This window comes from Quercus lobata, chromosome 11 (genome assembly GCF_001633185.2).
Source record: "Quercus lobata isolate SW786 chromosome 11, ValleyOak3.0 Primary Assembly, whole genome shotgun sequence".
Taxonomy (NCBI): Eukaryota; Viridiplantae; Streptophyta; class Magnoliopsida; order Fagales; family Fagaceae; genus Quercus; species Quercus lobata.
Genome location: NC_044914.1, coordinates 7,739,844 through 7,767,704, shown reverse-complemented (window position 1 = coordinate 7,767,704; position 27,861 = coordinate 7,739,844). Strand labels below are relative to the sequence as shown.

Here is a 27,861-nt window from a genome sequence, read left to right as displayed (position 1 = left end):
ATGGTGTAAGCAAGGAAAGGAAGGGGGTGGAACTTGGCACCTGCACCTAAAAGACCATGGAAGGACAGGTGATGGGATCCACCCTCTCCAGATGGATGGTTGTGATCATCTAGTGAACTGGCCAATTCCCATCCTCTTCTTTTTTTACCATTTTCCTTATTTTGTAATCTCAAATTCCAAAATTGTAATCTCTTATTACAAAAGTTCAACAAGTGCATTGATTCTCAAAGAAGAAATTCAAGTTTTCATATTGCCAAGTAAGACTCTGTTCTGGAAATAATTTGTGCTTCATCTTATTATTGTTTTCATCAATATTGTTATGACTGTGACTATCAATTTCTGCTTCATAACTCTTATTACAAAAGATCAACAAGTGCATTGATTCTCAAAGAAGAAATTCAAGTTTTCACATTGCCAAGTAAGACTCTGTTCTGGAAATAATTTGTGCTTCATCTTATTATTGTTTTCATCAATATTGTTATGACTATGACTATCAATTTCTGCTTCATAACTCAAACCTGATCCTCCACCTTGTAAAGAAGGAAAAGTGTTTTTCTGTTATTTACTTTTTTACCCCTGTATGGGAACAAAACTGTCGTTCTCAAAGGTGTAATCTAAGAACTAAATCATCTTTATACATGCATGCAACAGATCATTTTTTGCTATTCCACTACAGTTGTTGTACTTGTGGTAATGAAAGCACGCAATGCTCATTTGATCATTTACAAACTAGATACTTCTAACCAATTATGTTTACAAACTTTACAATTACTTTTCATTAGAAAATGAAGACAATTTATTAAAAAAAAAAAAAGAAAGAAAAAGAGAAAGAAGAAGAAAACGATGGCTGTTAAGTCTTTAACGCATCACAAGCACAATTCTTCTATAGTTTCACTCTTCCATCAATAATAGTTGTTAGTTTTTTGACGCATCACCAGTTCTTCTATAGTTTATGAATGGTTTTCAATTTATTTTTGACTTATCATCAGAGCACGATGGCAGAGGAAATCGTAAGCAGGGTGATTTCATTTGCTACTGAGCTGATCGGCAATGCTCGGAGCTGCAAGGAGGAGCTGAGAGGGCTTGGTGAATCATTAACCATGATTCGAGCTGTTTTGACTGATGCCGAGAGAAGACAAGTGAGAGATGAGTCTGTGAAGCTTTGGCTCCAAAAGCTTGAAGATGTTGCTTATGAAGCTGACGATGTGCTGGACGAGTTTATGTACGAGAATCTCCGGCAAAAGATAGAGGTCGAAAACGAAAGGAAGAGAAAGGTAAACTTCCTCGACCCATTTATTTTCAGTCTCTCCATGGCGAAAAAAATTAAGGCTGTTCAGGAAAAACTAGCAAAAGTAAATGGGTTGGTAAATGGGTTTGGACTTGCTAGAATATTGTCAGTAGATTCAAATGTTGAGATTGTTCCAACTAGAGAGACAGACTCCTTTCTTGATCATTCAGAAGTTGTAGGAAGGAAAAGTCAAGTTTCAAAAATAGTGAGCTTGCTGACTAGTGCAACCAATCAACAACTCTCCGTCATTCCTATAGTCGGCATGGCTGGTTTGGGAAAGACAACTTTTGCAAAACTAGTGTACAATCATGAGCTAGTAAAAAAACATTTTGATAAGACAATGTGGGTATGTGTCTCTGATGATTTTAATGAACAAAATATTTTAAGAGGGATTCTTGAATCCCTTACCAATAACTCAAGTCTTTCAGTAAGTAAGAATACGGTACTTCAAAACCTTCAAAAAGAGTTGCAGGGGAAAAAATATCTTCTAATTCTTGATGATGTATGGAATGAAGTTCTACTAAAATGGGATACATTAAGGGATTGGTTGTTAGGAATTATGTCAAATACTGGAAACAGTATTATTGTTACAACCCGTAGTGACAAAGTGGCAGAAATCATGGAGACACATCCCCGGCATCACTTAGAAAGACTACCTGAGGCAGAATGCTGGTCCATAATCAAGAAAAAAGTATCTTCAACTCCATTAACTCCAGATTTGGAGGCTATCGGATATGATATTGCCAAAAAATGTGGAGGGGTCCCATTAGCAGCAAAAGTCCTAGGAGGGACAATGGCTCGTAAAAAAGTCAAAAATGAATGGTTAGCAATTCAAAACAATGAAATTTGGAATTACCCACATGTTAGCCATGAAATGTTACCAATATTAAAATTGAGCTTTGATCATCTGCAATCACCATCTCTTAAAAAATGCTTTGCATATTGTTCAATTTTTCCTAAAGATTACATGATTGCAAAGGAAGAGTTAATTCAGTTTTGGATGGCTGAAGGGTTCCTTCAACCATCTCAAGGAAGTTGTGTGGTAATGGAGGATATTGGTAACATGTATTTTGACATCTTGTTGGCAAATTCCTTATTTCAAGATGAGAAAAAGGATGAGTTTGATAATATTATCATTTGCAAGATGCATGATTTGGTACATGATCTTGCACTCTCAGTTTCAAAATTTGAGACCTTATTTTTGAATAAGGATTTGGAGGGTGACATCAGTTACACACGATATTTATTTATCGAATCTGATGGTAAAATTATACCAAGAATTCCATCTTCAAAAGATGATGTTAGGAGATTGCGCACATTTGTTTCAAAAAATGTTGTGCTTGGCAACACGTTATTAAATTTTAATTGCTTACGTGTTCTAAAATTAAATGGAAACTCTATAAAAGAATTGCCAAGTTCAGTTGGCCTTTTAATACATTTGAGGCTTCTCAGCGTCGCAAGTTTATCCATCAGAGCATTACCAAAGTCCATCACCAAACTCTACAATTTGCAAACTTTAAGAATCGAAGGTTGCCGAAATGTCAGAGAGCCTCCTGAAGATCTAAAACAATTGATAAACTTAAGGCATATTTATATCCCTTATGGCTTTTATGAAAAACTTAAGGATATAGGGCAATTGACGTGTCTACAAACATTGCCATGTTTTATTGTGGGTCAAGATGCAGGTCATCGGATCGAGGAATTGGGATGCTTAAATCAACTTAGAGGAAAATTAAACCTCTGGAATCTAGGGCATGTGAGAGATAGAGAAGAAGCCCGAAGAGCAAATTTAGAAGAAAAGGCCAAAATATACAAGTTGAGATTTTACTGGACGAGACGGGGATCGGAAAGAGAAGGCAACCACGAGAATGATGAAGAGGTGTTGGAAGGTCTCAAGCCTCACCGACATTTGAAGAGCTTAGCAATTGATGGCTTTGGAGGAAAGAAATTCCCATCATGGATGTCTCTGCTATTTGGCAATTTGATTGAGATCGAATTTGGCAATTGCAGAAAATGTGAGGTTCTTCCCACTCTTGGGCTTCTACCCCATCTTACGGTTCTTACAATAAAAGGTATGGATGGTGTAAGACGTATAGGAACTGAGTTTTACAGTAACTATAATAATGGAAGTGATGGCACTATATTGTTCCCAGCTTTGAGAAAACTTGATTTGAGTAGAATGCCCAATCTAGAGGAATGGACGGATGTGATGGAGCCAGCAACAACAACAGGCCTAATGGTGTTTCCTTGCCTTGAGGAGTTGAGCATTCAATTTTGTAACCAACTGAAAAGTGCTCCATGTTTTTTTTCGAGTCTAAAGAAATTACTCATTAGGGACATGTGTAGCACGACATTTGAAAACATTATCAGCAAGCTTACCACACTCACGTCCCTCGAGGTTTGGAATATTTCAGGACTTGCTTGTCTGCCAGAGAAGTTATTGCAAAAAAATGGGAGTCTCATGTCTCTGACGGTAGCGGGATGGGCCGATTTGGTGTCCATCGTGTCACATGAGGATGTATGGGCCTTCTGCACCTCTCTTCGATCGCTTAAAATAAAAGTCTGTTGGAAATTACAAATACAAGGTGTCCCATCCCATCTTCAACGCTTGGAGATATCTGGGTGTGTTATTCTACCTACTGGGCTACAATCATGCACGTCTCTTACCCTGCTAGAGATTCAGCGTTGTGGTAAATTGAAATCTATTCCAAATCTAGGACAATTGCATTCTCTTACCCAATTAAAAATTAGGTATTGCGATAATCTGATATCAATACCTTATTTAAGAGGATTGCATTCTCTTATCGAATTACGAATTTGTCATTGTCCTAAATTGACGAGTCTCCCAGAGGGTTTAGAATCTCTCACCCGCCTGAAGACTTTGGCGATTGGCAAGTTTTGTGAGGAGCTGGATGATTTCCCTAGTCTCGTTTCTATCGAACACTTGCACGCATCCCTGCAACATTTAGAATTGAGAGGGTGGCCTAAACTTAAGTCCATACCGGACAATATTCAAATCTTGACTGCCCTTGAAAGTCTCTTCATATCTCACTTTGAAGCCATGGAAACTTTGCCTGAGTGGTTGACCAAGCTTTCTTCTCTTCAAATTCTGGAAATCTTTCGTTGCTCCAAGTTAAAGGAAAGTTGTGCAATTGGTGGAAAAGAGCAGTACAAAATTGCCCATATTCCAGATATCAGAATCTATTAAGCGAACAAGCGGTATGTGTAGTCAAATCCACTTATCATACTCTCATTTAAATCAATATTATATTCTTAATTGCCTCCAATTCTTTTCTCTTTTTTAAGTTTCCGCCAAATTCTTTTGTTTTGTTTTTTTTTTTTTTTTAATAAATGTTTTGGCAATTTCTGATCAGATCAGTTAAAGTATCCTGGATTGCATATTCTATTCTCTTCTATCATTGAATTTAATATTCGGTAGTATTTTTATAAAATTATTTTGGCATGATTAGATTACTGTTGGACTGTCACTCAGTTGGACAAACCTTCAAAAAATCTGAACATTGGGATGGATACAATTTACAATTTAGGCGCAGAGGTATCTAACTTGCCAACCAAACTTGTTTTTTCCTCTGGTTTTGCTATTAAAATTTATAACGTACTCCCACTACTATTTTGTAATTTTATTTAACAATTCAATTATTGGTGGATTTAAAATTTTAAGAGCTTATCTCTCTTAATCTCTTTAAGAGATAAGCTCTTAAATTTATTTATATAATTTTTTTTAAGACCTTATAAACTGTAGAACTTTGTAAAGTCAAAAGCAATACTTGCATTTGAAGTTTTCTTTTGTATAAAATTTTCCCATGTTTTTTTTTTTTTTTTTTGCTTTTGATGGCTTGAGTGGATCTTATTTTTGTTCTTTGTATACAACTAATTATTTTCTGTTACTAATGGCCCTAACATTTTACTCTAGTAGAAACGAATGGTTTCATACAAGACCTGCGTACTATACTTAAGTGGATCATGGGTTAACATTTTCTCTCCTCAAGAGCTCCAATTCCCCTACTAAAGAGATGTTCTCTGGTGTTAGCCAAGTGGAAGGTTTCTTAAATTGGTCAAGAATTTTTTTAGAAGTTATTGCCAACGTGATGCTCACTTTACAGCAAAAGCTGGATATTGCTTATTGTTGTTGCTGCTAGAGTGGCTAACAATTGCACACAGTCTAGTGGGGGTGTCAATTTGATTCCTATCTGGTTGGAGTTTATTAAAATTTTGTGAGTTCCCCCAAATCTCATCTTCTATTCTTCTTATTTCTTTATTTCATCTACTGTTTTCTGAAATTGTTGATATTATGGAATGTACAATTTGCTAGAGTCGTTGTACTAACTTTTCTCTCTTCAACATTTGGTACTTATAGGATGCAAGGACCTTACTTATCTCCCTAAAGTGGATTTCATGCATTTGATCACCAAATTGCTACGTCTATTTGTTCATAACTGTCTCAAAGTTAAATAAATAGATGTGTTGAGGGCGATGACACATATATATTGTTACAACAGTATGTGTGGTATGTTTGCTTAAACTTAATCCTCATCTCTTCTTTGATGGTTTATCTTAAATCAACTGATTCTATTCATAATTGCTCTACTTTCTTCCTATCTCAGTTTAGTTTTCCCTAAAATTTTTCTTTGTTAATGAACTATATTGTCTTGATGTGTAGGTGCTAGTGACAACATATATATTGTATTCAGCCGGAAGAACAATTTGACTAATTCAATGGAGTTTAGTAGAAGTTCTTTAAAGTTGGTAAGATTTTCTTCTCTTCTCATTTATGAAGTATTGTATGAATCCAACAAATATACCATTCATGCCAAAGATCCCCTCTTCCCTATTACTTTTCCTACAACATATACAAACTTGTTGCATAGAAAAAGGAAAAGAAAACAATGGGCATATACATTAAGCTTTTGCATTTGGAAACTTCAAAAGCTAGCAAATTAAATTGAGCATTAGAGATTGTAAGTTCATATAAAAGCTCCTTGTGCGCAAAACAAAGTGAAGGATTTCTTCAAATTAAAGAGGGAATTATTATTCCTTTTCTTTATTATAGACTTTCTCAGTTTTTCCAAGTTATTGAATGCTTAAGCGGGTCTCTTATTCAGGATGGGTTCAAATTTTGAAGAACTTGAGGAGTTTTGCTCTTTCATACTCTGGAAACTATACTAGCGAGTGAGCTCAATAGAAAAAATTCTTCAAGTTTTTGGTTTTGGATATTAAACTCTGGCTACATACATTAATAACAATAAACTAAGGAATCTTTTGTGCTTGTTTCATGTGCTACAACTATGTTTTCATATGAGATGGTTATTTAGAATAATCATTACATATTATAATCCTTTGTGCACATAGTTGGGTAACGTTCCTTTTGCATTTGTGGAATTGTAATTGTTTTTTCTATTACTGATGGCCCTAGTATCCCATTCTAGAAGAGAAGGGAAGATTCTACTTAGGAGCAGCATATGACAATCATGATTCCCTAAAGCTGATGCATGTGCTCCCTCACCACATTATGCAATATATTAGATATTTTATTGTCCAAGATTTTCATCATTAAAAGGAAGGATGAGTTGAAGGTAATGCCCCAGGTTTTCCAAGATTGTCATCTAAAACAGTTTGACTGTTATGTCATCCACCTAGTAGCATCTTGAAGCTTATGTGATATCAGAAAAAGCTGGTGGTGAGTCCATCCATAACTGACTCTTCACTCTGTCTTTCATATAAGAATGAAATATCAAAATTTCATTCATAAATTATTTGTTATTTCTTCCATAATATTTTTCACTTTCTTCAAGCTTTTCTCATAATTTAGGCATAATGTGCCGGTAGGAAGACTTGGTTCTTGAATTTCAACCAAGGTCCGCTAATGCGTGAACAGGTTTGTTTACTTAATCTGTCTAACTCTCTTGGAAAGATTTTGTTAATTTCTTTTTTATTGCCCTTCCCCCAACATAATATAATGCATGAAAAATGGATTTTTTTTCTTTTTAAAAAAAAAAATTAATAAATGCTTGCGTAAGTGTCATGGATAAAGTTTAAATTTACACAAAATGATTCATATTTTCCCAATATTATATTGTTCTTGAGCTTTAGCCAATTATCATATTTGCTTTCGTACTTTTAACAATTGGCCTAGTAATTGCTCTCTTTTCTTGAAATCTAGCTTTTCAATTGTAGTTCAAAGTTCTAGCATTATATTTATTACTGATTGTGCATTCTATGTTCAGAAAAGTATACATAGCAAAGGGAAAAGGGAAATTAAGGATCACCTATGTCATAATCAAAAATGAAAAATAGACACTTTACATCAATTCCATCCATATTGTGCTCTTTTTTGATGAAATCCAAGCCAGTGAAAAGAAGGAATAAGATATTTCCTGCTGAACTCAGTCATGGCGGTAAGGATAGGAACAATTAGATTTCTTCCCCTACTTATTACAAATTCCAGGACCTACAAAATTTTGAGGTGAATTTGTAAGTTTAGATGTCATTTTATCTTTATTATATTGATACCCATTTATATCATCAGTTTGAGTCATTAATATTGATTGTGTTGGGGTGGAGAAGCTCTGTATCTCTTCAACAAATGAATTCCAGGGACAAGAATGCCCCTACCTTCCAGTAAAGATGGAGTGCAATCCCTCTCTTTGGACATGTAATTAAGTGGAAGGTTCGACACAGTAGTTGAAGGTTTATTTTAACTTATACACTTGTGAAGCCCTAGCTTACAGTCAAAACTACTGTTCACTTTGAAAAGGAGAGAGAACTAGTCAGAGTGGACCAGGGATAAAAGATTGTTCACTTTGAATCACAATAGATGGACTTTTAAATTGATTTCATTGCTTCTTTGTTATTCACTAAAATTTGTGATTTTTTTTCTTCCCTTCTATTATCTCTCTTCCAAAAAATTTTATTATCACTGTTTCCTTTTTTTATTGTCAATTTTGTGTACAATATACTAAATTTTTTGTTCCCTTTCAAATTCATTGTTGATTTATATTTCAGTGGCAAATTGACAGCAGTGGGGAGTTTGATGACTCTGTGCGAGTTATATGGAATTCTTCAAGGTAATGTAATTTGCTCTTTTCCACGTTCTTCATTTTGGAACTGTTTTTTTCTATTCCATTTTCTAATCATAGACATGAATCTATTATTGGTAGCATTTCAAAATCTAAAGCTGAGACTCTATGCTATTTCACACTTTAAAGCATTAGCATCCGCTATTTTTCAAAATCTAAGTTTTCTCTATTACTAAAGATTCTCATATTCTGTCAAATTGGGAAAAGAGAATGCGCTGAATTGCATACTCATTATGATTTTTCAGTTACATACTCTATATTGTGGTGTTATCTGACTTTGGTAACATAATTTGGATCCATAGAAGATTGAAAAATTATTTGTTAAATTATTGGAGGAACTTGCACAATTTTTTTTTTTTTTTTTTCCTTTTTGTTCAAAGGTTGTCTGACATTTTAGGTTGCACACAAGTCAAACATTATGTGGGTGGTGACCAATGCTCAAGTTGCTGGCTCATCTTTTTGAACAAGTGTTAGTAACATATTTGAAAATCAAAGAATTGGCAAGAGTGGATGCCTTTCCACTATAGTTGGGGAAGCTGTCATTTATTTGATGAGCTGTCTTTAAACAGATGCAACTTGCAAGAAGCTGAGATTTCTATCAACAGGGGGAAGGATGCGGTACCTTACTAACTAGTAGATGCTGGAAATACTTAATTTCCCAATTAGAGTTCTTGTACTTCAGCATAGATAATTTAAGATTGTAAGTATCTAGATAAAATTTTGAGTTTTGATCTCTAATCTAAGCTCTAAAGAATCTAAAATTGGTATTTTGTTTTCTCAAATGTCCTTTTTTTTTTTTTTTTTAATATTTCACTTTGAAATAGAATATCTTATGCACTTATTTTTTAATAGTTTCCTTAGAATTTTTGTTTTCTCATATAGTGCAACATATTTTGCTGCATAGCATACTTAGATCTTCAAATTTCCTCCCTACAACAAAAATCAAGTATTTTCATTTGAAAAATCAATTCATAACTTCTTGAGATTGTGTGTGTGTGTGTGTTGTGTGTTTATTCTGGGCTACCAACAATGTATTGATTGGGGCTCTTTAGTTTCTATTATATTGTCTTCATTTGTTAAGTTTTGACTTGTCAATTTTGGATTAAGTAGGGCTCTTTAGTTATTCAAATTTCAGACTTCACAAAAGTTTGTTGATGTTCAGAATTTATATGAAGTTTGTTTTGAACTTGAGAAATAATCAATGAAAAATTATTTATTCTATTTTAATTAGACTTGTAGATGAACTTTCTGGTTTACTGTACAGCACAATATAAGGAAGTACGACTTGAAATCCAAAACAAATTGAATGAGAGGGTTAGCTTATTTTTTCTTTTGAGATCAAATTATAATGTTTAGTAAGTTGTATTACTTATGATTGAATTGCTTCAAGATTTCTGTGATTCTCAACCTACAATAATTTTATTGTCTTGAGTTTTCTTTCTTTTTATTTTTTTCTCAAAAATTTCTGGTTGCAGGTCAACTAGAACCATAACTTGTATGTATCTACAATTGTTGATTGGGTATATTCAGTATCACCATCGACAATGCATCAAGTAAGGCCTAGGCTTTCCTATGGTTTACACTTTATGCCATGGTTGCTTCCATTTCCTATCTTTATAATCAGAAAAAGCTCTTTTCTTTCTTGAATTTATTCAGGTTCTGACAATTCATCCCCTTTTCAAATCTTCAGTATGACTCCCTAACTTAAAGTTGCTGTAGCAGTGACTTCAACACTTTTCAAGATTCTGAGGTAGGCATCTGTGATTGGCCTTTCATACTGTTATCATCATATATATCTTTATTTGAATATTCGATCTTTAGAAATAATCAATGATAGACTATGAAATTCTATCTTTAGATTTGTGTAAGAAATTGAAGAGCCCAATTAGGAAAACAAATTGAAACTCGAATTTGATGCATTTTTTCCTGAGATCAAGTTATGGATTTTGGTAAGCAATATTACTATTCTCACGTTTTCTTTCTTTTGTTTTTTATTTAATTTTATCCCTGAGAATTTTCAGATAATCATTTAGAATAATATTGGATAGGCAATGACTTCAACACTTTTATATATTACATCTGTGATTAGTCTACTTAAATACTTATGATCAATTGATCATCATATATATCTCGATTTGAATGTTCAATCTTGAGATATAATCAATTACAAACTAAGAAATTTTTTTGTTAGACTTTTGGCAGAAGATAAAGTTCCCAATAAAGAGGAGAAAGTTGAAATTTGAATGTGATTCACTTTTTGTCAAAGATTAAGTTATGGGTTTTCCTAAGCCATTTTACCATTTCTGAGTTTTTTTTTTTTTTTTTTTTTTAACCTGAAAATTTTCTAATAATCATTAATTGGCCTTAAGAATGATGATTGTATTTTCCAGGCCTTATTGCCCAAACATAGAATGGATAGCTAATGTGTTCCACTTGTTGAACAGGATTCTATGGTCAGTCCACAATCCATGGATGCTGAAGGAATCCATGGTGTGATCTCGTAGTTCCTACAAGTTGGCACCAGGTTGTTGACAACCAACAATATAATGTGAGGCTTAGCTTTTACACCATAGTTACTTCCATTTCCTATCTATATACTAAGCAGTGGATCATTTTTACTGAACAGAATTCGTAATAGTTCATCCACCTATCAAATCTTATGTTGTTATCATGGCCTCATAGAGCCCTTTGTTCCAGTGACTTCAACATTTTACTGTACATTGAGGTATACATATGGAGATTGGCCATCTTATACACGTTGATTTCATTTCACAAATAAGATCTTCTACATCTCTACCAAATCATTGAATAATACTAACGTCAATTAATCTTTGCAGTCTTCTCTTTTCATCAGCCTTGTTGTCCTAACTTAAGAGGCCAACTTGTTTGGGTGCCCCAGTTCATACAAATGTTCAAGATGATATTTCCATAAAGTTAGTAGATAAGGTAATGGACGTATATCGCTGTAACTTGACTTACATTTGTTGTTATTCAATTAGTAACATAAGGTTTAGACATTAATCGTATTACTAACAAATAAGGCTTTAAATTTCTAACAATTAAGTCAGTTATGACTAAAACTGGAATGTGTTAGTTCGAACTGCCACTATGTTGATAGATTCTGATGACTTTTGCATTCCTTCATCTTCTGAAGGGGAAAAGAGTGAGATGCACAACAGTGGTTGAACTAGAAGGCATTCTTACATTGTTTGACTCTCCTGAGTAGCTCCATATATGCATGACCATGCTGGCTTCTTTGAATTGAACTTCTTATAAATTGGTGAGTTTTTATTCTTGTGAACGAGTTGGACCAATTCTGACATTGGTTTTACAAAGCGCTAACCAAAAATAGAATACAGAGGTTCTACTCAGTGTTACACAGGCCATCAAACAATATAGCCATTCCAAACATGTTCTGCTGTCTCACTTTCAGCTTTGACATCATCAACCATCGTTGAAACTTGCTCTAAACTAGAGCTTGTCCTTAGCAAGAAAGAACTGGAGTTCTCAAGATTACATGCCAAGTATATGGATCATGATCAAAAGCTTTTACAGTGCTTCTCCCTTTTATTAATATTGAGAAATTTGTCCTCAGATGATCTTAGTTTTCATAGTAGGTCATTGTATGTAAATAACGTTTATCAGGCATACTTTGTTTTGTACTTGTAATCATTTTCAAGTTGTTTTTCATTTTCAAATTGTGTTTCTTGTTAGACTATAAAAGGGCCAATTAACTCTTTGGTCACCATGATTAGACTAATAAAAGGGTTACAGATGGATTTGCAGTTCATTCCAATATTCAAAATACCTTAGCTGTTACAATGTTAAGCCTTATAAGACACATTTGATGGGGCATCCTCTCCCTATTTTTGGGCAATGCCCAACACAAAATCATAATGCAAAATCCCCTAGCAACATTTGGAAAAATCAAGTTATCTAAGAGAACTTTGATTCATGTGGCATTGTGATGTACCCTAATCTCACTTTTGAAATTTTGGGAGATCCAAATGTTACCTAAACAACAGAATCTCACCAAAAATTTTCAGACATTTCCCTTCAAACGCCAGGAATTAGGATTGAACCTAACATCCATTCTCCACTTTTGACACCAAGCTTGTATCCCATTTAGAGGGAATTTTAAGCATATATGAATATGGCAATTCAAAATGACATGAGATATTATAATAGAGAGACGCACTTGAACAATATACCGACACTGAAATTAAAAATTAAAAAAAAAAAAAAATTGCCATCACAAAGTTAAAAAGTAATGCCAATTAGAGATGTTACTTGTTCCATTCTTAGTTGTCCTGAATCTTATCAGTCACATCTTGAATGCAGCAGGCCAATTAATTCCATAAAATTTCTTATAATGATAAAGAAACTTGTTTTTCAGAAACCCCTTCAAACCTGTGGGGAAGAAACTTATTTATTGAAAGTTTGAAACTCCAGTAAATGGGGCATCTAATTATTACACCAAGGCAAACTACAAAGGTGCGTACACACAAATTAAGTATCATAGCTTTAAAGTTATCAGTATTGTCATTAGGTTACAAATTTTCCATATTTTACTCTTGACTAGCCAAAGATACAGTACTTGTGAACATCTTTTCTCGAGTCACTTAATGGAAGAAACTTCAATGTTAATGACGCCTATAATGCAACAAAAATTACACACAGAAACAATTGTGACAAACTAGTGTGCACATTTTTTTTTTTTCTTTGGATAAGCAAGAAGAAGAGGGAGAATAAAAGATTCAAATTAGTGACATTTGCTTCATGCGGCGTAATTATTATTCTTTAGGTTACAAAATAGTGCAAGTTTCAATCTCTAATATGGCTTTTCCATGATAACTAGAATGGCATCTCCCAAAGAATTAATTTGGAATTGGGAGTATAGTGCAAGATATACTGATATTAAAAAATTAGAATAATAATCAGAAAAAATAAAAAACGAATTGAAGATGTGAGTTTAATTTGATTAACTAAACTGTTGTTTATGAAGTCCATGTCCACTCTTCGACTTTTTTACAATTAATATCTTTTAATATTCATAGTATAAGTTTTTAGGATGCTACCAATGTATGTACTTAGAAGTTAGAACATTCTCCTCAAAAAATGATAAAAAGATTTTTCAAAATTTTTTTTATAATAGTAATTTTAATCAATTAAAAATAATTGTACAATGATTTTGGATCAGAATTAAAGTATACAGGAATTGTTGTATGGTCTCTCCTGCCCTTTATGAGGGAAAACAATCAATACAAAGTCCAAAAATTCATAAACTAGAGTAGAGAGTCAACACTCATCTAATGGCATCCAACAAAATGAAGTACTGACAAAACCAGAATCTATTCTCCCAACTAAGCAAGTTCTTGCCTCTCAAGCGTTCTCTTTTTTGGTTTTTTGCTTCAAATGTTCAATACGAGTTTGGTTTTCTTCATCAACATTGAAGCATATCAGACAATGTTCTCAACATTGCCCATCCCACTCCAAACACCACAATGTTCTATAGTAAAACTTGAATGTATAAATAGCATTTGCTATCAATAACAGGGATACTAATGCTGCTTCTTCCACATCTTCAATTTCTGCGATAAACAATTATCAATTAAATAATTTCAAGTTAACAACTCTTGAACTAAAGAGTACAACTGACATATGTAGCCATTCTTTATATAAAAGAAGACATAGGTAACCATATCATCAAACAAGTTGAGGGGTCTAAGCAAATAAAGGTTATGAGATTGTTGACAAAGAAAAAATATTTGCTTGTAAGCTATATGAACTTAAGAGTGCTTCCCAAGATCAGCTTATGTAAATGCAGGTAACACAAATGAAGGATATGCATATTATGTGCAGACCTTCAAATTTTCCTTTACTGAAACCAAAAAAAAATAAATAAATAATATTTTGATTTGAATAATCAATTCCCATATTTTCTTTAGATTGATTATACATATAGAATTCTGGTCTACCAACAATGTAGTCATTTGGGCTCCTATTAAATTGTCTTTAATATTTGGTGTTGACTTTCAATTTTATAAGGGTCTTTATTTACTAGCTCAAATTTCTAAGGTAATTTCACAGTTTCATGTTCCCCATTATATGGAATTTTACGAGAGAAAAAAAAAAACGTTGACTATATGACTATGGATCTTTTTTTTTTTTTTTTTTTTTGAGAAAAGACTATGAATTTTTTTTTTCTTTTTTTGAGGAAATAGTAATACTTATTAAAACACACAAACACGAAAGTAATAATATATAGATTTTTTTAAATAGGCTTATATTAAGACTATGAATCTTAATATGATTTGTTAGTGTTACGAATACATTTGAAGTTTAGTTCCAAACCTGAGAAATAATTACTTACATAAATTATATATTTTGCCATCATTAGAGTTGTAAATGAAATTAGTCCGGTCTAGCACTTCGTGAACTTCTAGAACTTTAAAGAAGAAGAAAAAAGCTTTGAAAGTCATTTTTGTTACTGATGACTTACTGAGAAAGAGTAGAATAGTCTTGAAAATATTGAGACTCCACTAACTTATATAATTTTTTTTTTTAAGAAAAAATTACTTATAGTAAGTAAATTAGGTTTCCCAAATGAATTGATTCTCAAAAAATAGTTTCTAGTAGAATTCAAACATTTGGTTGTTTCAAAAATATTATTGGAAAAGATAACACTATTCTTATCTTAGTGGTTAAATGCACCTCCTTAAAAATAAAAATTCTGAATAACCTATGTACAAGTTACAACACTATATCATATATATATATATATATATATATATTTTTAAGAAGGATTATATTTTAGTTTTAGTTTTATCCAAAAAAAAAGAAAAAGAAAATAAAATTGAAGGCATGTTTGATTTAATTACAAGTTTGCCACCACTTGTAATTAGCGGAGAATTTTTTTTTTTTGGAAGATGGCACCCGATATCAATGAAATTTCATCGAGCACCGTGTAAAATTTGGTCCTCCTTAATTACAAGACCTCCTAGTGTTATTTTTTATGTCTTCTTTTTTGTCATTCGGTTTAATTATTGTCATTATTGTAGAATACAAAGAAATGTCTTTTGCATGTTTATCTATACCTTGTGCTGTAATCTGTAAAATATTTTATCACCATTCACCAAGGTCTAAACTGGGTTATTGTTCAGCATTCCCTTCTTTATATCTTGAGGTTCCATACAAACTATAGTTCTTGTCTTTTGCTTAATCCTTGTGCTGCCATATGTAGGCATTGAAATATATTTTCGTACCTACGGCTGAAGCAAGAGAAATATGGCAAGCTTCAATAATTTATTAAGTGATCCAGTAATGAATGTAATTGGTAGATTTTTTACTATATAAAATGGGAATTGATTTTTATTATAATTGATAATGTATAATTTTTTGTACACATGTATTAAAATTTGTAATGTCTTTTTGAATTGGTCCAAGCCTGCACTTCATAGACCAAGCCTTCTTGGGGTCCCCTGGGGAAAATTTTTAGGCCTATGTTTAGCTCATTGTAAATCCTCTATGTATGAGTGAAATACCGTTGATTTTAGATTAGGGTTTAGTGTGTTTTTTTTAAGGAGAAAAAAAAATTGTACTACCACATTTTATATTTTCTTATTATAAATAGTAAAATCATTATAACTCTTTGGACGTAAATAAATTGCTGAACCATGTAAATATTGTTTTGTGTGATTGTTTTTCTTTGGCGCATATTTTACTCTATTTTTGCATCTCACAAATTTCCCTACAATATCATTCAAATGGTGATATATCCATAGATACAATCTTTATGCACTGCTGGCAGTGTTACTAATCACCTTCCGCCAAGGACCATTCTGCTGATCTTGGTAAGAATTTGTACTTGCATGACTGTTAACAACATGGAACTAGCCAAAACTGAAGAGTAAAGACAATTTTTTTTATGGAAGATTGATTGACCAAAGTTGTCAATCAAATCTGGATTAAAAAAAAAAAAAAAAATCTTGTTCGCTCTTTGATGTCCGAAATCTTGGATTGATTGTTAGAGCAAAGATAGAGTTTAGAGGAATTGGGCGTTGAGTGTGACCAAATTCTATCAAGTTGACTCTGGATGTACCCAACCTAATTGTACATTTTATGAACATGTTAGTCCTGGAATATTTTTCAACTGCTGTTATGAACTTTCCGATGTATACTAAAATGATGCTGTATTTTTTCCCCAATTTTGTTTGGGTTTTGGCCTCATTGATTAAGGTAAAAGTGGTCAGAATTTGTAATACCTGAGGTGAATGTGGTCAAAATTTGTAATATTTGAGGTGAAGATTATTCAAGCATAATTTCTCATTTTCACTTGTGTGTGTGTTTGTTTCTCAAAAAAATAAAAAAATAAAAAACAAAAAAAAACAAAAACGTTTACATTTTCGGTAAATGCATGTGAATATGAGAAATTCAGACTTTTTTTTTTTTTTTGAGAGAGAGGAGAAATTCAGACTTTGGTGCCAGTTGTGTAATACTTGATTTTTTATATTTGTATATCAAATATAATATCATATATTTTATCGATTTACAATAATTACAATCAAATTGACCACACTAACAAGTTAGTTTTGGTCATATAACCCTATAGATAAAGTCTTTATCCATATAATAATAGAAGGATATAGATGAGACAATCAAATGAAACAATTAAAGAGAAAAAAGTCCATAAATAAAAAAATTAAAGAGAAAGAAGACAAACACAATGATCCCCACACACAAAAAAATGTTGATATATTTTTTAGTTGTTCGACAAGATTAGGCCTGATCTCTTAAATTTACACTGGCCCAAAATAAAGTTACATGCTTATGGATTAGACCTTTAGACTACACATACCATTAGAGTCAATACAAAACTTACCATATAGTATAGACACATGTATCCAACGATACATGATCATCCCAACTACACCAATACAAAACTAACAACCATGCACAAAAAGACATCTCAACTAATAGATGATATATCACAATATAATACAACTTGCAACTATTTAGATCAAATAATTTAAACAAGTTACCATAACAAATGAGAAGTTTTTTTTTTTTTTTTTTTTTTTTTTTGAGAAAGCAGTCTGTAAGAAGACTGGGCTTTTATTCAGGAAAACAAAACCTCAATGAATGTCAAAAGCTACAAGAGGAACAATTTCATCAGGAAGGGAAACAGTCCAAACCCGAGACTCTCTAGAGAACTTGGCTTTTTTGGCTAGAGCATCTGCTACAACGTTGCAGTGCCTAAAATATTTAGATAAAAAAATTACCAACGAATTTGTATCCAAGAGGAGTCTGGCAAAGGATCAATTTCTTGGAAGATGGCAAGAGCTAGTGCAGAAAGTGCTGGATACATATTGTACTATAATGCTATATCAATTCAAGACCTCAGTAGTCAGTACACACTAATCTTATTATTTAAAAAGGCAAAAAAGGAATCACTGAAAAATGACAAACTGAAAAACAACGGTTTGCTTAATTTACAATATATCAGCGTATTTACAAATCTGCAAGTGATAAAATAAATCAAATATGTTCTTGATAACGCTGGAATGCATATATTTGCACACTATCTATGTACCTTGTTTTTTCATTGTATTTTCTCATCTATTTTTCAATGGAGTTATTTACTTGTCAAAGATTTTTTTTTTTTTTTTTATAATTCTGAATCTGTTTCGGCTTAACTGTGCTTTCTATTATCAAAACACTGGAAGAGATCAAGAAAATACAAAAGACTGAACTTTTTAGCAAAATCGACACTTATTTCGGATTTATACCGGAAAAGACGATATTAACACAAATAAGCATTTTCACTTTCAAAAACTTATCCTAAATAAACATAATTTCAATGCATTACTAAATTCCTCATTTAACAACTTGAATTAAATAGACAACACAACAAAACACATTTAAGTACACTATTATTCCTAATTCATTGTTTCTTTTTTTTTTAAGCAATCAAATTTCAATTAAAACCGAAATAATTACTAATTACTAATTACTAAACCAATTAAGCAATAAATTGAAACAATTTGTCAATTCTCATTCACCATTACCATTAATTAAATACACTTCATAACACACTATTATACCTAATTAGCTGTTTTTTTCCAGTTTTAGCTAAGTAATCAATAATCAATAATCACGATCAAAAGCTTTTACAGTGTTTCTCCCTTTTATTAATATTGAGAAATTTTTCCTAAGATGATTTAGTTTTCATAGTATTTCATTGTATATAAATAACGTTTATCAGGAACACTTTGTTTTGTACTTGTAATCGTTTTCAAATTCTGTTTCCTGTTAGACAATAAAAGGGCCAATTAACTCTTTGGCCACCATGATTAGACTAATGAAAGGGTTACAGATGGATTTGCAGTTCATTTCAATATTGAAAATACCTTAGCTGTTACTATGTTAAGCCATATAAGACACATTTGATGGGGCATCCTCTTCCTATTTTTGGGCAATGCCCAACACAAAATCATAATGCAAAATCTCCTAACAACATTTGGAAAAATCAAGTTATCTAAGAGAGCTTTGATTCATGTGGCATTGTGATTTACCCTAATCTCAGTTTTGAAATTTTGGGAGATCCAAATGTTATTTAAACAACAGAATATCACCAAAATTTTTCAGACATTTCTCTTCGAATGCCAAAAATTAGGATTGAACCTAACATCCATTCTCCACTTTTTGAAACCAAGCTTGTATTCCATTTAGAGGGAATTTTAAGCATATATGAATATGGCAATTCAAAAGAATATGAGATATTATAATAGAGAGATGCACTTGAACAATTTACCATCATTAAAATTTTAAATTAAAAAAAAATTACCATCACAAGTTAAAAAGTAATGCCAATTAGAGATGTTAATCGTTAAATTTTTAGTTGTCCTGAACCTTATCATGCCCCTATAAGACCAGTCACATCTTGAATGCAGCAGTTCAAATAACTCCACGGAATTTCTTATAATGAGAAAGAAACTTGTCTTTTAGAAACCCCTGCAAACCGGTGGAAAAGAAACTTATTTATTGAAACCCCAGCAAATGGTGCATCAAATTATTACAGCAAAGCAAATTACAAAAGTGCACACACACAAATCAAGTGTCATAGCTTTAAAGATATCAGTATTGTCATTGGGTTACCAATTTTCCACATTTTACCCATTACTAGCCAAAGAAGTAATAGTTGTGAACATCTTTCCTAAATCACTTTATGTAATGCAACAAAAATTTCACAGAGAAACAATTGTGACAAAATAGTGTGCACTTGAGAAATAATCAGTGAAATATATATTTTGCCATAATTAGAGTTGTCAATGAACTTAAAGTCGGTTCCAGCACTCTGTGGACTTCTGGAACTTTAAAGGAGAAAAAGAAAATCGAAGCTATGTTTGTGAATAATGTCTTATTCAGAAAAAGTAGAATAGTCTTGAGCTAACTTATATAATTTCTTTAAAAAAGTAAAAATTACTTATAAGTAAATTAAGTTTCCCAATTGAATTAATTCTCAAAAAATTGTTTCTAGTAGATTTCAAACATTTGGTTGTTTTTATTTTAATTATTATTCGAAAAGATAACACTATTTTTATCTTATTGGTTAAATTCACCTCCTAAAAAATATATTGAATAACCTATGTACAAGTTACAACACTATTTCTCCGAAAAAAAAAAGAAAAAGGTTACTACACTATATTTTTTTTTTTTTTAAAGAAGGAATATATTTTAGTTTTAGTTTTACCCAAAAAATAGAAAATAAAATTGAAGGCATGTTTGATTTAATTAAAAGTCTGCCACCACTTGTAATTAGAAGGAGAATTTTTTCTAAGACGGTACTCAATATCAATGAAATGTTTCTCGAGTATAGTGTAAATTTTGGTCCTCCTTAATTACAAGTTTGCCACCGCATGTAAATTTGGTCCAGCTTCTTCTTCTTCAGGAAAATGGGTATGTCTGTTTCTGCTAAATCATTGCAGAAAGAGATGCCTTCGATGCTGCCATTGGCAAGCTCTTTTTTTTTTTTTTTTTTTTTTTCCTACTTCTCTTCTCTACTTTTGCATCTGCTTTTTCTTCTTTGTTTAGGAAATGGTTCTGTTGTTACTTGTTAGTAATCAACTACATTTTATCAACATCTCAAAGTCTAACATTTCTTCCAATCTCTGTGCACTTGTTTTTTCTAGTTAATGTTTATCTAATGCATAAATTTCTCTTGTTGAATATTTGACTGCTGAAAAGTTACTGCAAAAATGCATTGTTATTGTAAATTGTAGAGTTTGAGACACTTGTATGCCTATTGACATGTCAAATTAAAGTTTTCTATATGAGATGTATGTTCAATGTTAAGGAATAGTAATATATATAGATAAAATGTTCAAAAATTAAAGTTTTCTCAGCTACTTTTTAATTGGTAAATTGTCATTTATTGGGGAAGCTATCACAGAAGAATAATGGTTTTACTTTTGTTGATTCTTTTTTACAAGTCTTTTGTTTAATTTTTTTATTACTTAAATGTTAATGTTGGTCACGTGGGGATATATTGCTGGTGATTCAGACAATGATGTTGGTGGGTACATAGAAGATATAAATGATGGCATTGTTTTGAGTATTGGCTATGTACCAGGATTAAAAGTTGAGGCTATCTCACTTCTACAAACAGTGAAGGTGACAAATTTGGCACTAAACCATGAATGCTGATTTTTTCTCTACAGGGGTTTTAATGTGAAAATATTGATATTATGTTAAAATAATAAATTTATCTTGAAATGCCCATCTTAAATGATGTGGCAGGGTGCTCAAAATAATGAAGGATTCGACCTTCATTTTTCAGAGAAAATTGGCAAATTGAGCAAGTATATCTGTTTAGATTAGATTAAGATCTGTGGACTCTTTACAACTTTTTGTCATTTATTAATTTTTAACATCAAGTGGCAATGATTGACAAGTTTTTGAAGTATATTATGGATTACAAAGCCTCTGTTTGGTGTTGTACACCTGCAGTTGGGATTATAATGTTTGGAGTAAGTTCATCCTTCTATGTCTTTAGAACAGTTCGCTCTTGGTTGCGTTGCTAACTTGTGATGTGGATGATGTTATAGGAAGGAACTGTGGAATTGAAATCCGTTATTGATGTGTTGGGTGAGTGCTGATTTGCCTATTCAATATTCATATATGCATATATTCTCAAGTATCAGACTTTCTTTTTGAGAGAAAAGAAAATTAATCTTTGTTTGGTGTTAGGCAATGGATGGCTTCCTTTGGTCTTGGAAAGATTTTTATCAGGGTAAAATATTATTTTGGTCTCTAAAGTTTATCAAAAATTTGTTTTTCATCCTCAAATTTTAAGAAATTCATTTTTCGTTCTTGAACTATTGAAAAGTTCATCTTTTATTCATAAATTATTGAAAATGTTTTATTTATGTCCTTAAACTTTACTAAACATTTGTTTTTCATCCCTATACTATTAAAAAAGTTATTTTTTCATCCCTATTTTTGTCTCTAAACTATTGAAAAAACTTTTTACAAAGTTTAGGGATTAAATAATAACTTTTTAAAGTTAGGGACAAAAAACCTTCTAGTAAAGTTTAGGGATCAAAATAGTATTTTACCAAGAAAAACTAACGAGTCATGCTTGGTTGATGACAACTCATGTATTGTAAATTATGATATGCCAAGGAAAACTGTCGTGGGTGAAGAGAGAGGCTGCTTTCTATACAGGAGTAGGAATGAAACTAGAATTGTCTGGGCGAGTACAAAAAAATTATCAGATTCTGGACCTCTAAGGATAGAATCAAGTCAAGTGGTACTTATTTTTGTGTTTATTTATGCAGTACCCTTTGTTTTCGTATGTGTCCAATATGAATTGGTATAACGTTTGCTAACATTCACACCTTTTATATTATTAGCGAAAAAGATAGAACATACAGGTATGAGTGCTAAACCTAAATTGCTTTCATAAACTAATTTCGCAGTCTACCCAGAAAAGAATCAAGGATAGTTGCTATTTTCTAATCAAGGTTGAACAAATTTGTGCCTAGTTAATACTTCCAGCTTTAAGCTTTACTATTACTCACTGTATTACTTTTTCTTGTTACCCATAAAATCCACTGGAAAATGTAGTTCTCTTCTGGTTGCGACTAAATTTATATTGAATGTTTTTAATGCAGGTTCTAAATTTGACAGATTTGCTAAAATCTCGGGTAGAGTAGTTGAAATAGTTGGAAACCCACTCTTCAGTAGCACTCTGTTTTTCAATTCCCGGGGCTCGTACATGGAAAACATTAAAAGCTATTGCAATTGCATCAGAATGTGAAGTGTGGTGGTCAGTGTTTCAATTATTGCTGCTTATATATAGTACTCTAATATTTTAAATAGGTGACCTCATATGCAGCAACAATAGAAAGTCTTCTCCAAGAACTGCATTATATACTGAAGGTATACCTTTTGTCATGATTACTTAGAAAAGACCTCCTAGTGTTATGTTATGTCTTCTTTTTTGTCATTTGGATTAACCATTGTCATTGTAGAATACAAAAAAATGTCTTTAGCATATTTATGTATACCTTTTGCTGTTATCTGTAAAATATTTTATCACCATTTTCACAATCGGGTGTTTCTCTAAGGTCTAAACTGGGTTATTGTTCAGCATTCCCTTCTTTATATCTAGGAGGTTCCATACAAACTATAGTTCTTGTCATTTGCTTAATCCTTGTGCTGCCATACGTAGGCTTGAAATATATTTCATACCTACAGCTGAAGCAAGAGAAATATGGCAAGCTTCAGTATTTTATTAAGCAACCCAATAATGAATGTTATATACAAATTGAATGTTAGAAATGATTTTTATTATAATTGACAATGTATCAATTTGTACATATGTACCAAAATTTGTAATGTCTTTTTGAATTGGCCCAAGCTTCCGCTTCATGGGGGTCTGGGGCAATGCCCTTGGGGAAAATTTTTAGACTCATATTTAGCCCATTGTGAATTCTCTGTGCATAAGTGAAATACTGTTGTTTTTAGTTTAGGGTTTGGTGTGTTTTTTTCAAAGAGAAAATTGTACAACAAAATCGTGCATTTTTTACTGCAAATAGTGAAATCACTATAACTCTGTAAACATAGACAAATTACTAAACCACATAACATAAATAATGTCTTGTGTAATTGTTTTTCTTTGGCGCATATTTTTCTCTATTTTTGCATCTCATAGATTTCTCTACAATATCATTCAAATGGTGATATATCCATAAATACAATCTTATGCACTGCTGGCAGGGTTACTATATCACCTTCTAGCCAGGACCATTCTGCTAATCTTGGTAAGAATTTGTACTTGTATGATTGTTAACAATTTGGAACTAGCCAAAACTGAAGAGTAAAGACATTTTTTTATGGAAGATTGATTGACCAAAGTTGTCTGTCAAATCTGGAAAAAAAATCCTGTTCACTCCAAATCTTGGATTGATTGTTAGAGCAAAGCTAGACTTTAGAGAAATTGGGCATCGAGTGTAACCAAACTCTGTCAAGTTGACTCCGGATATACCCAACCTAATGGTAGAAGTTCTTGATGAGCCGTAATGGTGAATTAGCTATGTAAAAAACTGAGTTATGGGATTAACTTCTCCTGGTCATACAACTTATTAGGCTTGTATGTCACTTTTGTGATGTTTAGAGATGTACAATGGCTAGATAATAGCCACGATTCGTCCAACACGTTTGAAGCAATCAAATGTTTTATATAGATTAGCTTGTCCATTTTATGAATATGTTGATCTTGGAATATTTTCAATTGCTTTGGTGAACTTTCCTATGTATACAAGAATGATGCTGTATTTTTTTCCCTATCTTATTTGGATTTTGGCCTTTTTGCGTTGATTGAGATAAAAGTGGTCAATACTTGAGGTGAAAATTATTCAAGCGTAATTTCTCATGTTCACACGTGTTTTAGATTTTCGGTAAATGCATGTGAATATGAGAAGTTCTGACTTCTTTTTTTTTTTTTTTTTTAAGAGAGAGAGAGAGAAAGAGAGGAGATATTCAGACCCTTTTTTTTTTGTGACCCATTATTTTCTAAATGGTAGAAATCCCATTAACATGCCTTTCTTGTTCTTCATAAATATAGATTTTCAAAATTATAATCATATTGTGACTTGATTTTTTATATTTGTATATCACGTAGAATATCATGTATTTTATCGATTTACAATCAAATTGGCCACACTAACAAGTTTTGTTTTAGTTTTGGTCATATAACCCTATGTATAAAGTCTTAATCCATATAATAATAGAAGGATATAGATGAGTCAATCAAACGAAAAACGAGAAAAAAAATCCATAAATAAAAATTAAAAATTAAAGAGAATGAAGACAAACATAATGATCTCCACAAAAAACAAAAAAAAAAAAACAAAATGTTGATATATTTTTTAGTTGTTGGACAAGATTAGGCCTAATATCTGAAATTTACACTGGCCCAAAATAAAGTTACATGCTTATGGATTAGACGTTTAGACTATACATACTAATAAAGTCAATACAAAACTTACCATATAGTATAGACACATGTATCCAACGATACATGATCATCCCAACTACACCAACACAAAACTAACAACCATGCACAAAAAGACATCTCAACTAATAGATGATATATCACAACATAATATAACTTGCAACTATTTAGATCAAATAATTTAAACAAGTTACCATAAAAAATGAGAAGTTGATCTCAAATATTTACATAAAAAAATTACCAACGAATTTGTATCCAAGAGGAGTCTGGCAAAGGAGCAATTTCTTGGAAGATGGCAAGAGCTAGTGCAGAAAATGCTGGATACATATTGTACTATAATGCTATATCAATTCAAGACCTCAGTAGTCAGTACACACTAATCTTATTATTTGAAAAGGCAAGAAAGGAATCACTGAAAAATGACAAACAGAAAAACAACGGTTTGCTTAATTTACAATATATCAGCGTATTTACAAATCTGAAAGTGGTAGAATAAATCAAATATGTTCTTGATAACGCTGGAATACATATTTAGCACATTATCTGTGTACCTTGTTTTTTCATTGAAGTTATTTACTTGTCAAAGATTTTAAAAAAAAAAAAAAGAAAAAAAAAATTCTGAATCAGTTTCGGCTTAATTGTGCTTTCTATTATCATTCATTTCATAAAACACTGGAAGAGATCAAGAAAATACAAAAGACTGAACTTTTTAGCAAAATCGACACTTATTTCGGATTTATACTGAAAAAGGCGATATTAACATAATTTCAATGCATTACTAAATTCCTCATTTAACAACTTGAATTAAATAGACAACACAACAAAACACATTTAAGTACACTATTATTCCTAATTCATTGTTTCTTTTTTCCCCCAGTTTTTGCTAAGTGACATAAAGCAATCAAATTTCTATTAAAAACGAAATAATTACTAATTACTAAACCAATTAAGCAATAAATCGAAACAATTTGTCAATTCTCTCATTCACCGTTACCATTAATTAAATACACTTCATAACACACTAATATACCTCATTAGCTCTCTCTCTTTTTTTTTTTTCTTTTTTTTTTTTTTTTCAGTTTTAGCTAAGTAATCAATAACCACTAAACCAAATTAAGCATTAAATCGAAGAAGAATTAAGAGAGAGAGAGAAAGAGTTTTACATTTTCATGATCCATATGACGAAGCAGCTTGATCTCAAGTAGAGTTCTCTTCGCATCGATCTTGTTATCGAACGCATTCGCAATCTTCTTCAACGCCACGTGCTCATTCGTCTCCGAATTCAAGGCCGAGCTGAACCAAAAATTCTCCGATTCAGAAAAACAAAAAAATGAAATTGAAGAAATCCAACAAAGAGATAGAGAAATAGAGACCAAACGATGCCGTAAGCGCCTTTGCCGATCGGCAGAATGGGAGGCTTATACTTGGCGGTGACTTCGAAGATGTTACCGAAGATATTGTACTGAATAAACCTCCCTCCGTGACTCAACGTCGCCGATATGTTCTCCGTCGTCGCCGCCGTCGCCGACATCGGCATCATCGAGTTCTGAGACTCCGGCTGAGCCTCCGTCATCACGGCGTCTCCTCCGCCAGGATGAGCTGGCACACCACCGCCACCGTCCACTGCTCCTCCACCGTCCATTTTTTCTGATCTGATTGATTATGATAATGATTGTCGTTTTTCTTCTCTCTCTCTCTTTCAAAAGCTCTTCTTTCTTTCTACTCGTAAATTTGTTGTAAAGTAGGAGTAGCAAAAAAAAAACAAAACCAATATAAAGTATAAAAGAAAATGAAATGAAATGATTGCTGTTATTGTTGTTGTGTTTGTGTTTGTGTTTGTGTTTGTGTGTGAGTGAATGTATGGTATGTTTTCTCCTTTTTGGGTTGGTTAAGTTTGTTGATATATGAGAGCGACGTGTATTTTTTTGTTTTTTTGGGATTTTTTAGTAAAATACCCCCCAAAAAAAAACTAATTTAATCTAACTAATATATTGTATTTAATCAAATTCTGTTTTTAAAACAACTGTGAGTTTGTTTTTGTTTTTGTTGTTTTCTGATTGATTCAATTTAATTCTGTTTCCAATATTCAAAACAACAATTATTTTTGTTGTTTTCAGAATAAAAAAAAAAAAAAGGGGTTTGGAGATGTGTAAGTGTACGTGTGTAACTCAAAAAAATAATTTTTTGAAAATGAAAAACTGAAATTTTTTTGATAATAGAAAATTCAAAAACTTTTTTTTTCTTTAGAAAATTACAATTTACTTTTATTTTAGATAAAGTGTTTCTCCAAATCAAGTTGGAGGAACCTTCTTTAATCCCTTACTTAGTGATTTATAAGATCATGTATGTGAATTAAAGCACATGCTTAATTTTAAATAATTTAAGACAAGTCATAATAATAAATGAGTAATTATAATTGATTATTAAAAGAATTAATTATAATTAATGAAGTATTAAAGACCCATTGGCTCAACTCCAAGAGAAGGATGTACTTTTTAGTGCATGGAATAAAAATTCAATGACTAATTAGGTATTTTAATTGACAAATTAATTATTTGTTTAATCTGAAGGTCAATATGAACATAAAATGACTCAAAAGGGATGATAAACTTGTAATTAGTTGATGACTAACTTAAAATTAGTGCATATACAAAGATGTGCAATTAAAAATAATCACAATTATATTTATAATGTTTCTATATAATAAGTAAAGAACTGAACACATTTATAGTATTATATAGAAGTATAATAAATTTAAATTCAGCCCAAGTTTAAATTTTATAATTTCAGATGCATGAATTTGCATGTAAATATAATTGACAGTATATCTGGAAAGACACTTGATATGAAATTGGAGTAAATTAAAATCTAACATTCAAAATCTAACATCAGTGTATTGTATAATTAAATACACTTAGACACAATTCTCAACAAAAAAAAAAAAAACACTTAGACAC

The 27,861-nt window shown here is 31.8% G+C and overlaps 2 protein-coding genes across 6 annotated transcripts; one reads left to right on the top strand and one right to left on the bottom strand.

Annotated features, from left to right (window-relative positions):
- The first annotated feature begins 663 nt into the window (after positions 1-663).
- Positions 664-12,164, top strand: LOC115969348 (disease resistance protein RGA2-like). The gene is made up of 19 exons (XM_031088969.1): positions 664-690; positions 990-4,507; positions 5,226-5,523; positions 5,667-5,816; positions 5,970-6,055; positions 6,736-6,986; positions 7,136-7,184; positions 7,534-8,172; positions 8,312-8,373; positions 8,783-8,854; positions 8,955-9,085; positions 9,861-9,938; positions 10,042-10,135; positions 10,244-10,334; positions 10,830-10,933; positions 11,012-11,110; positions 11,223-11,331; positions 11,540-11,665; positions 11,747-12,164. The coding sequence occupies exon 2, from the start codon at positions 996-998 to the stop codon at positions 4,494-4,496; it is 3,501 nt and encodes a 1,166-aa protein (XP_030944829.1). The 5' UTR covers positions 664-690; positions 990-995; the 3' UTR covers positions 4,497-4,507; positions 5,226-5,523; positions 5,667-5,816; positions 5,970-6,055; positions 6,736-6,986; positions 7,136-7,184; positions 7,534-8,172; positions 8,312-8,373; positions 8,783-8,854; positions 8,955-9,085; positions 9,861-9,938; positions 10,042-10,135; positions 10,244-10,334; positions 10,830-10,933; positions 11,012-11,110; positions 11,223-11,331; positions 11,540-11,665; positions 11,747-12,164.
- A 5,485-nt stretch (positions 12,165-17,649) lies between these two features.
- On the bottom strand, positions 17,650-26,713 carry LOC115967900 (mitogen-activated protein kinase homolog D5-like). 5 transcript variants are annotated; one of them, XM_031087055.1, is made up of 3 exons: positions 26,278-26,712; positions 26,068-26,197; positions 17,650-17,766 (listed from the first exon to the last, which is right to left on the bottom strand). In XM_031087055.1, exons 1-3 carry the CDS (start codon positions 26,544-26,546, stop codon positions 17,728-17,730), a joined length of 438 nt encoding a protein of 145 aa, XP_030942915.1. In that variant the 5' UTR covers positions 26,547-26,712; the 3' UTR covers positions 17,650-17,727. The 5 variants fall into 5 exon arrangements, with proteins under 5 accessions (XP_030942915.1, XP_030942912.1, XP_030942916.1 ...); XM_031087052.1 differs by lacking the exon at positions 17,650-17,766 and adding an exon at positions 19,327-19,398 and having other exon boundaries at positions 26,278-26,713; XM_031087056.1 differs by lacking the exon at positions 17,650-17,766 and adding an exon at positions 23,125-23,145 and having other exon boundaries at positions 26,278-26,710.
- Between the last annotated feature and the right edge of the window lie 1,148 nt (positions 26,714-27,861).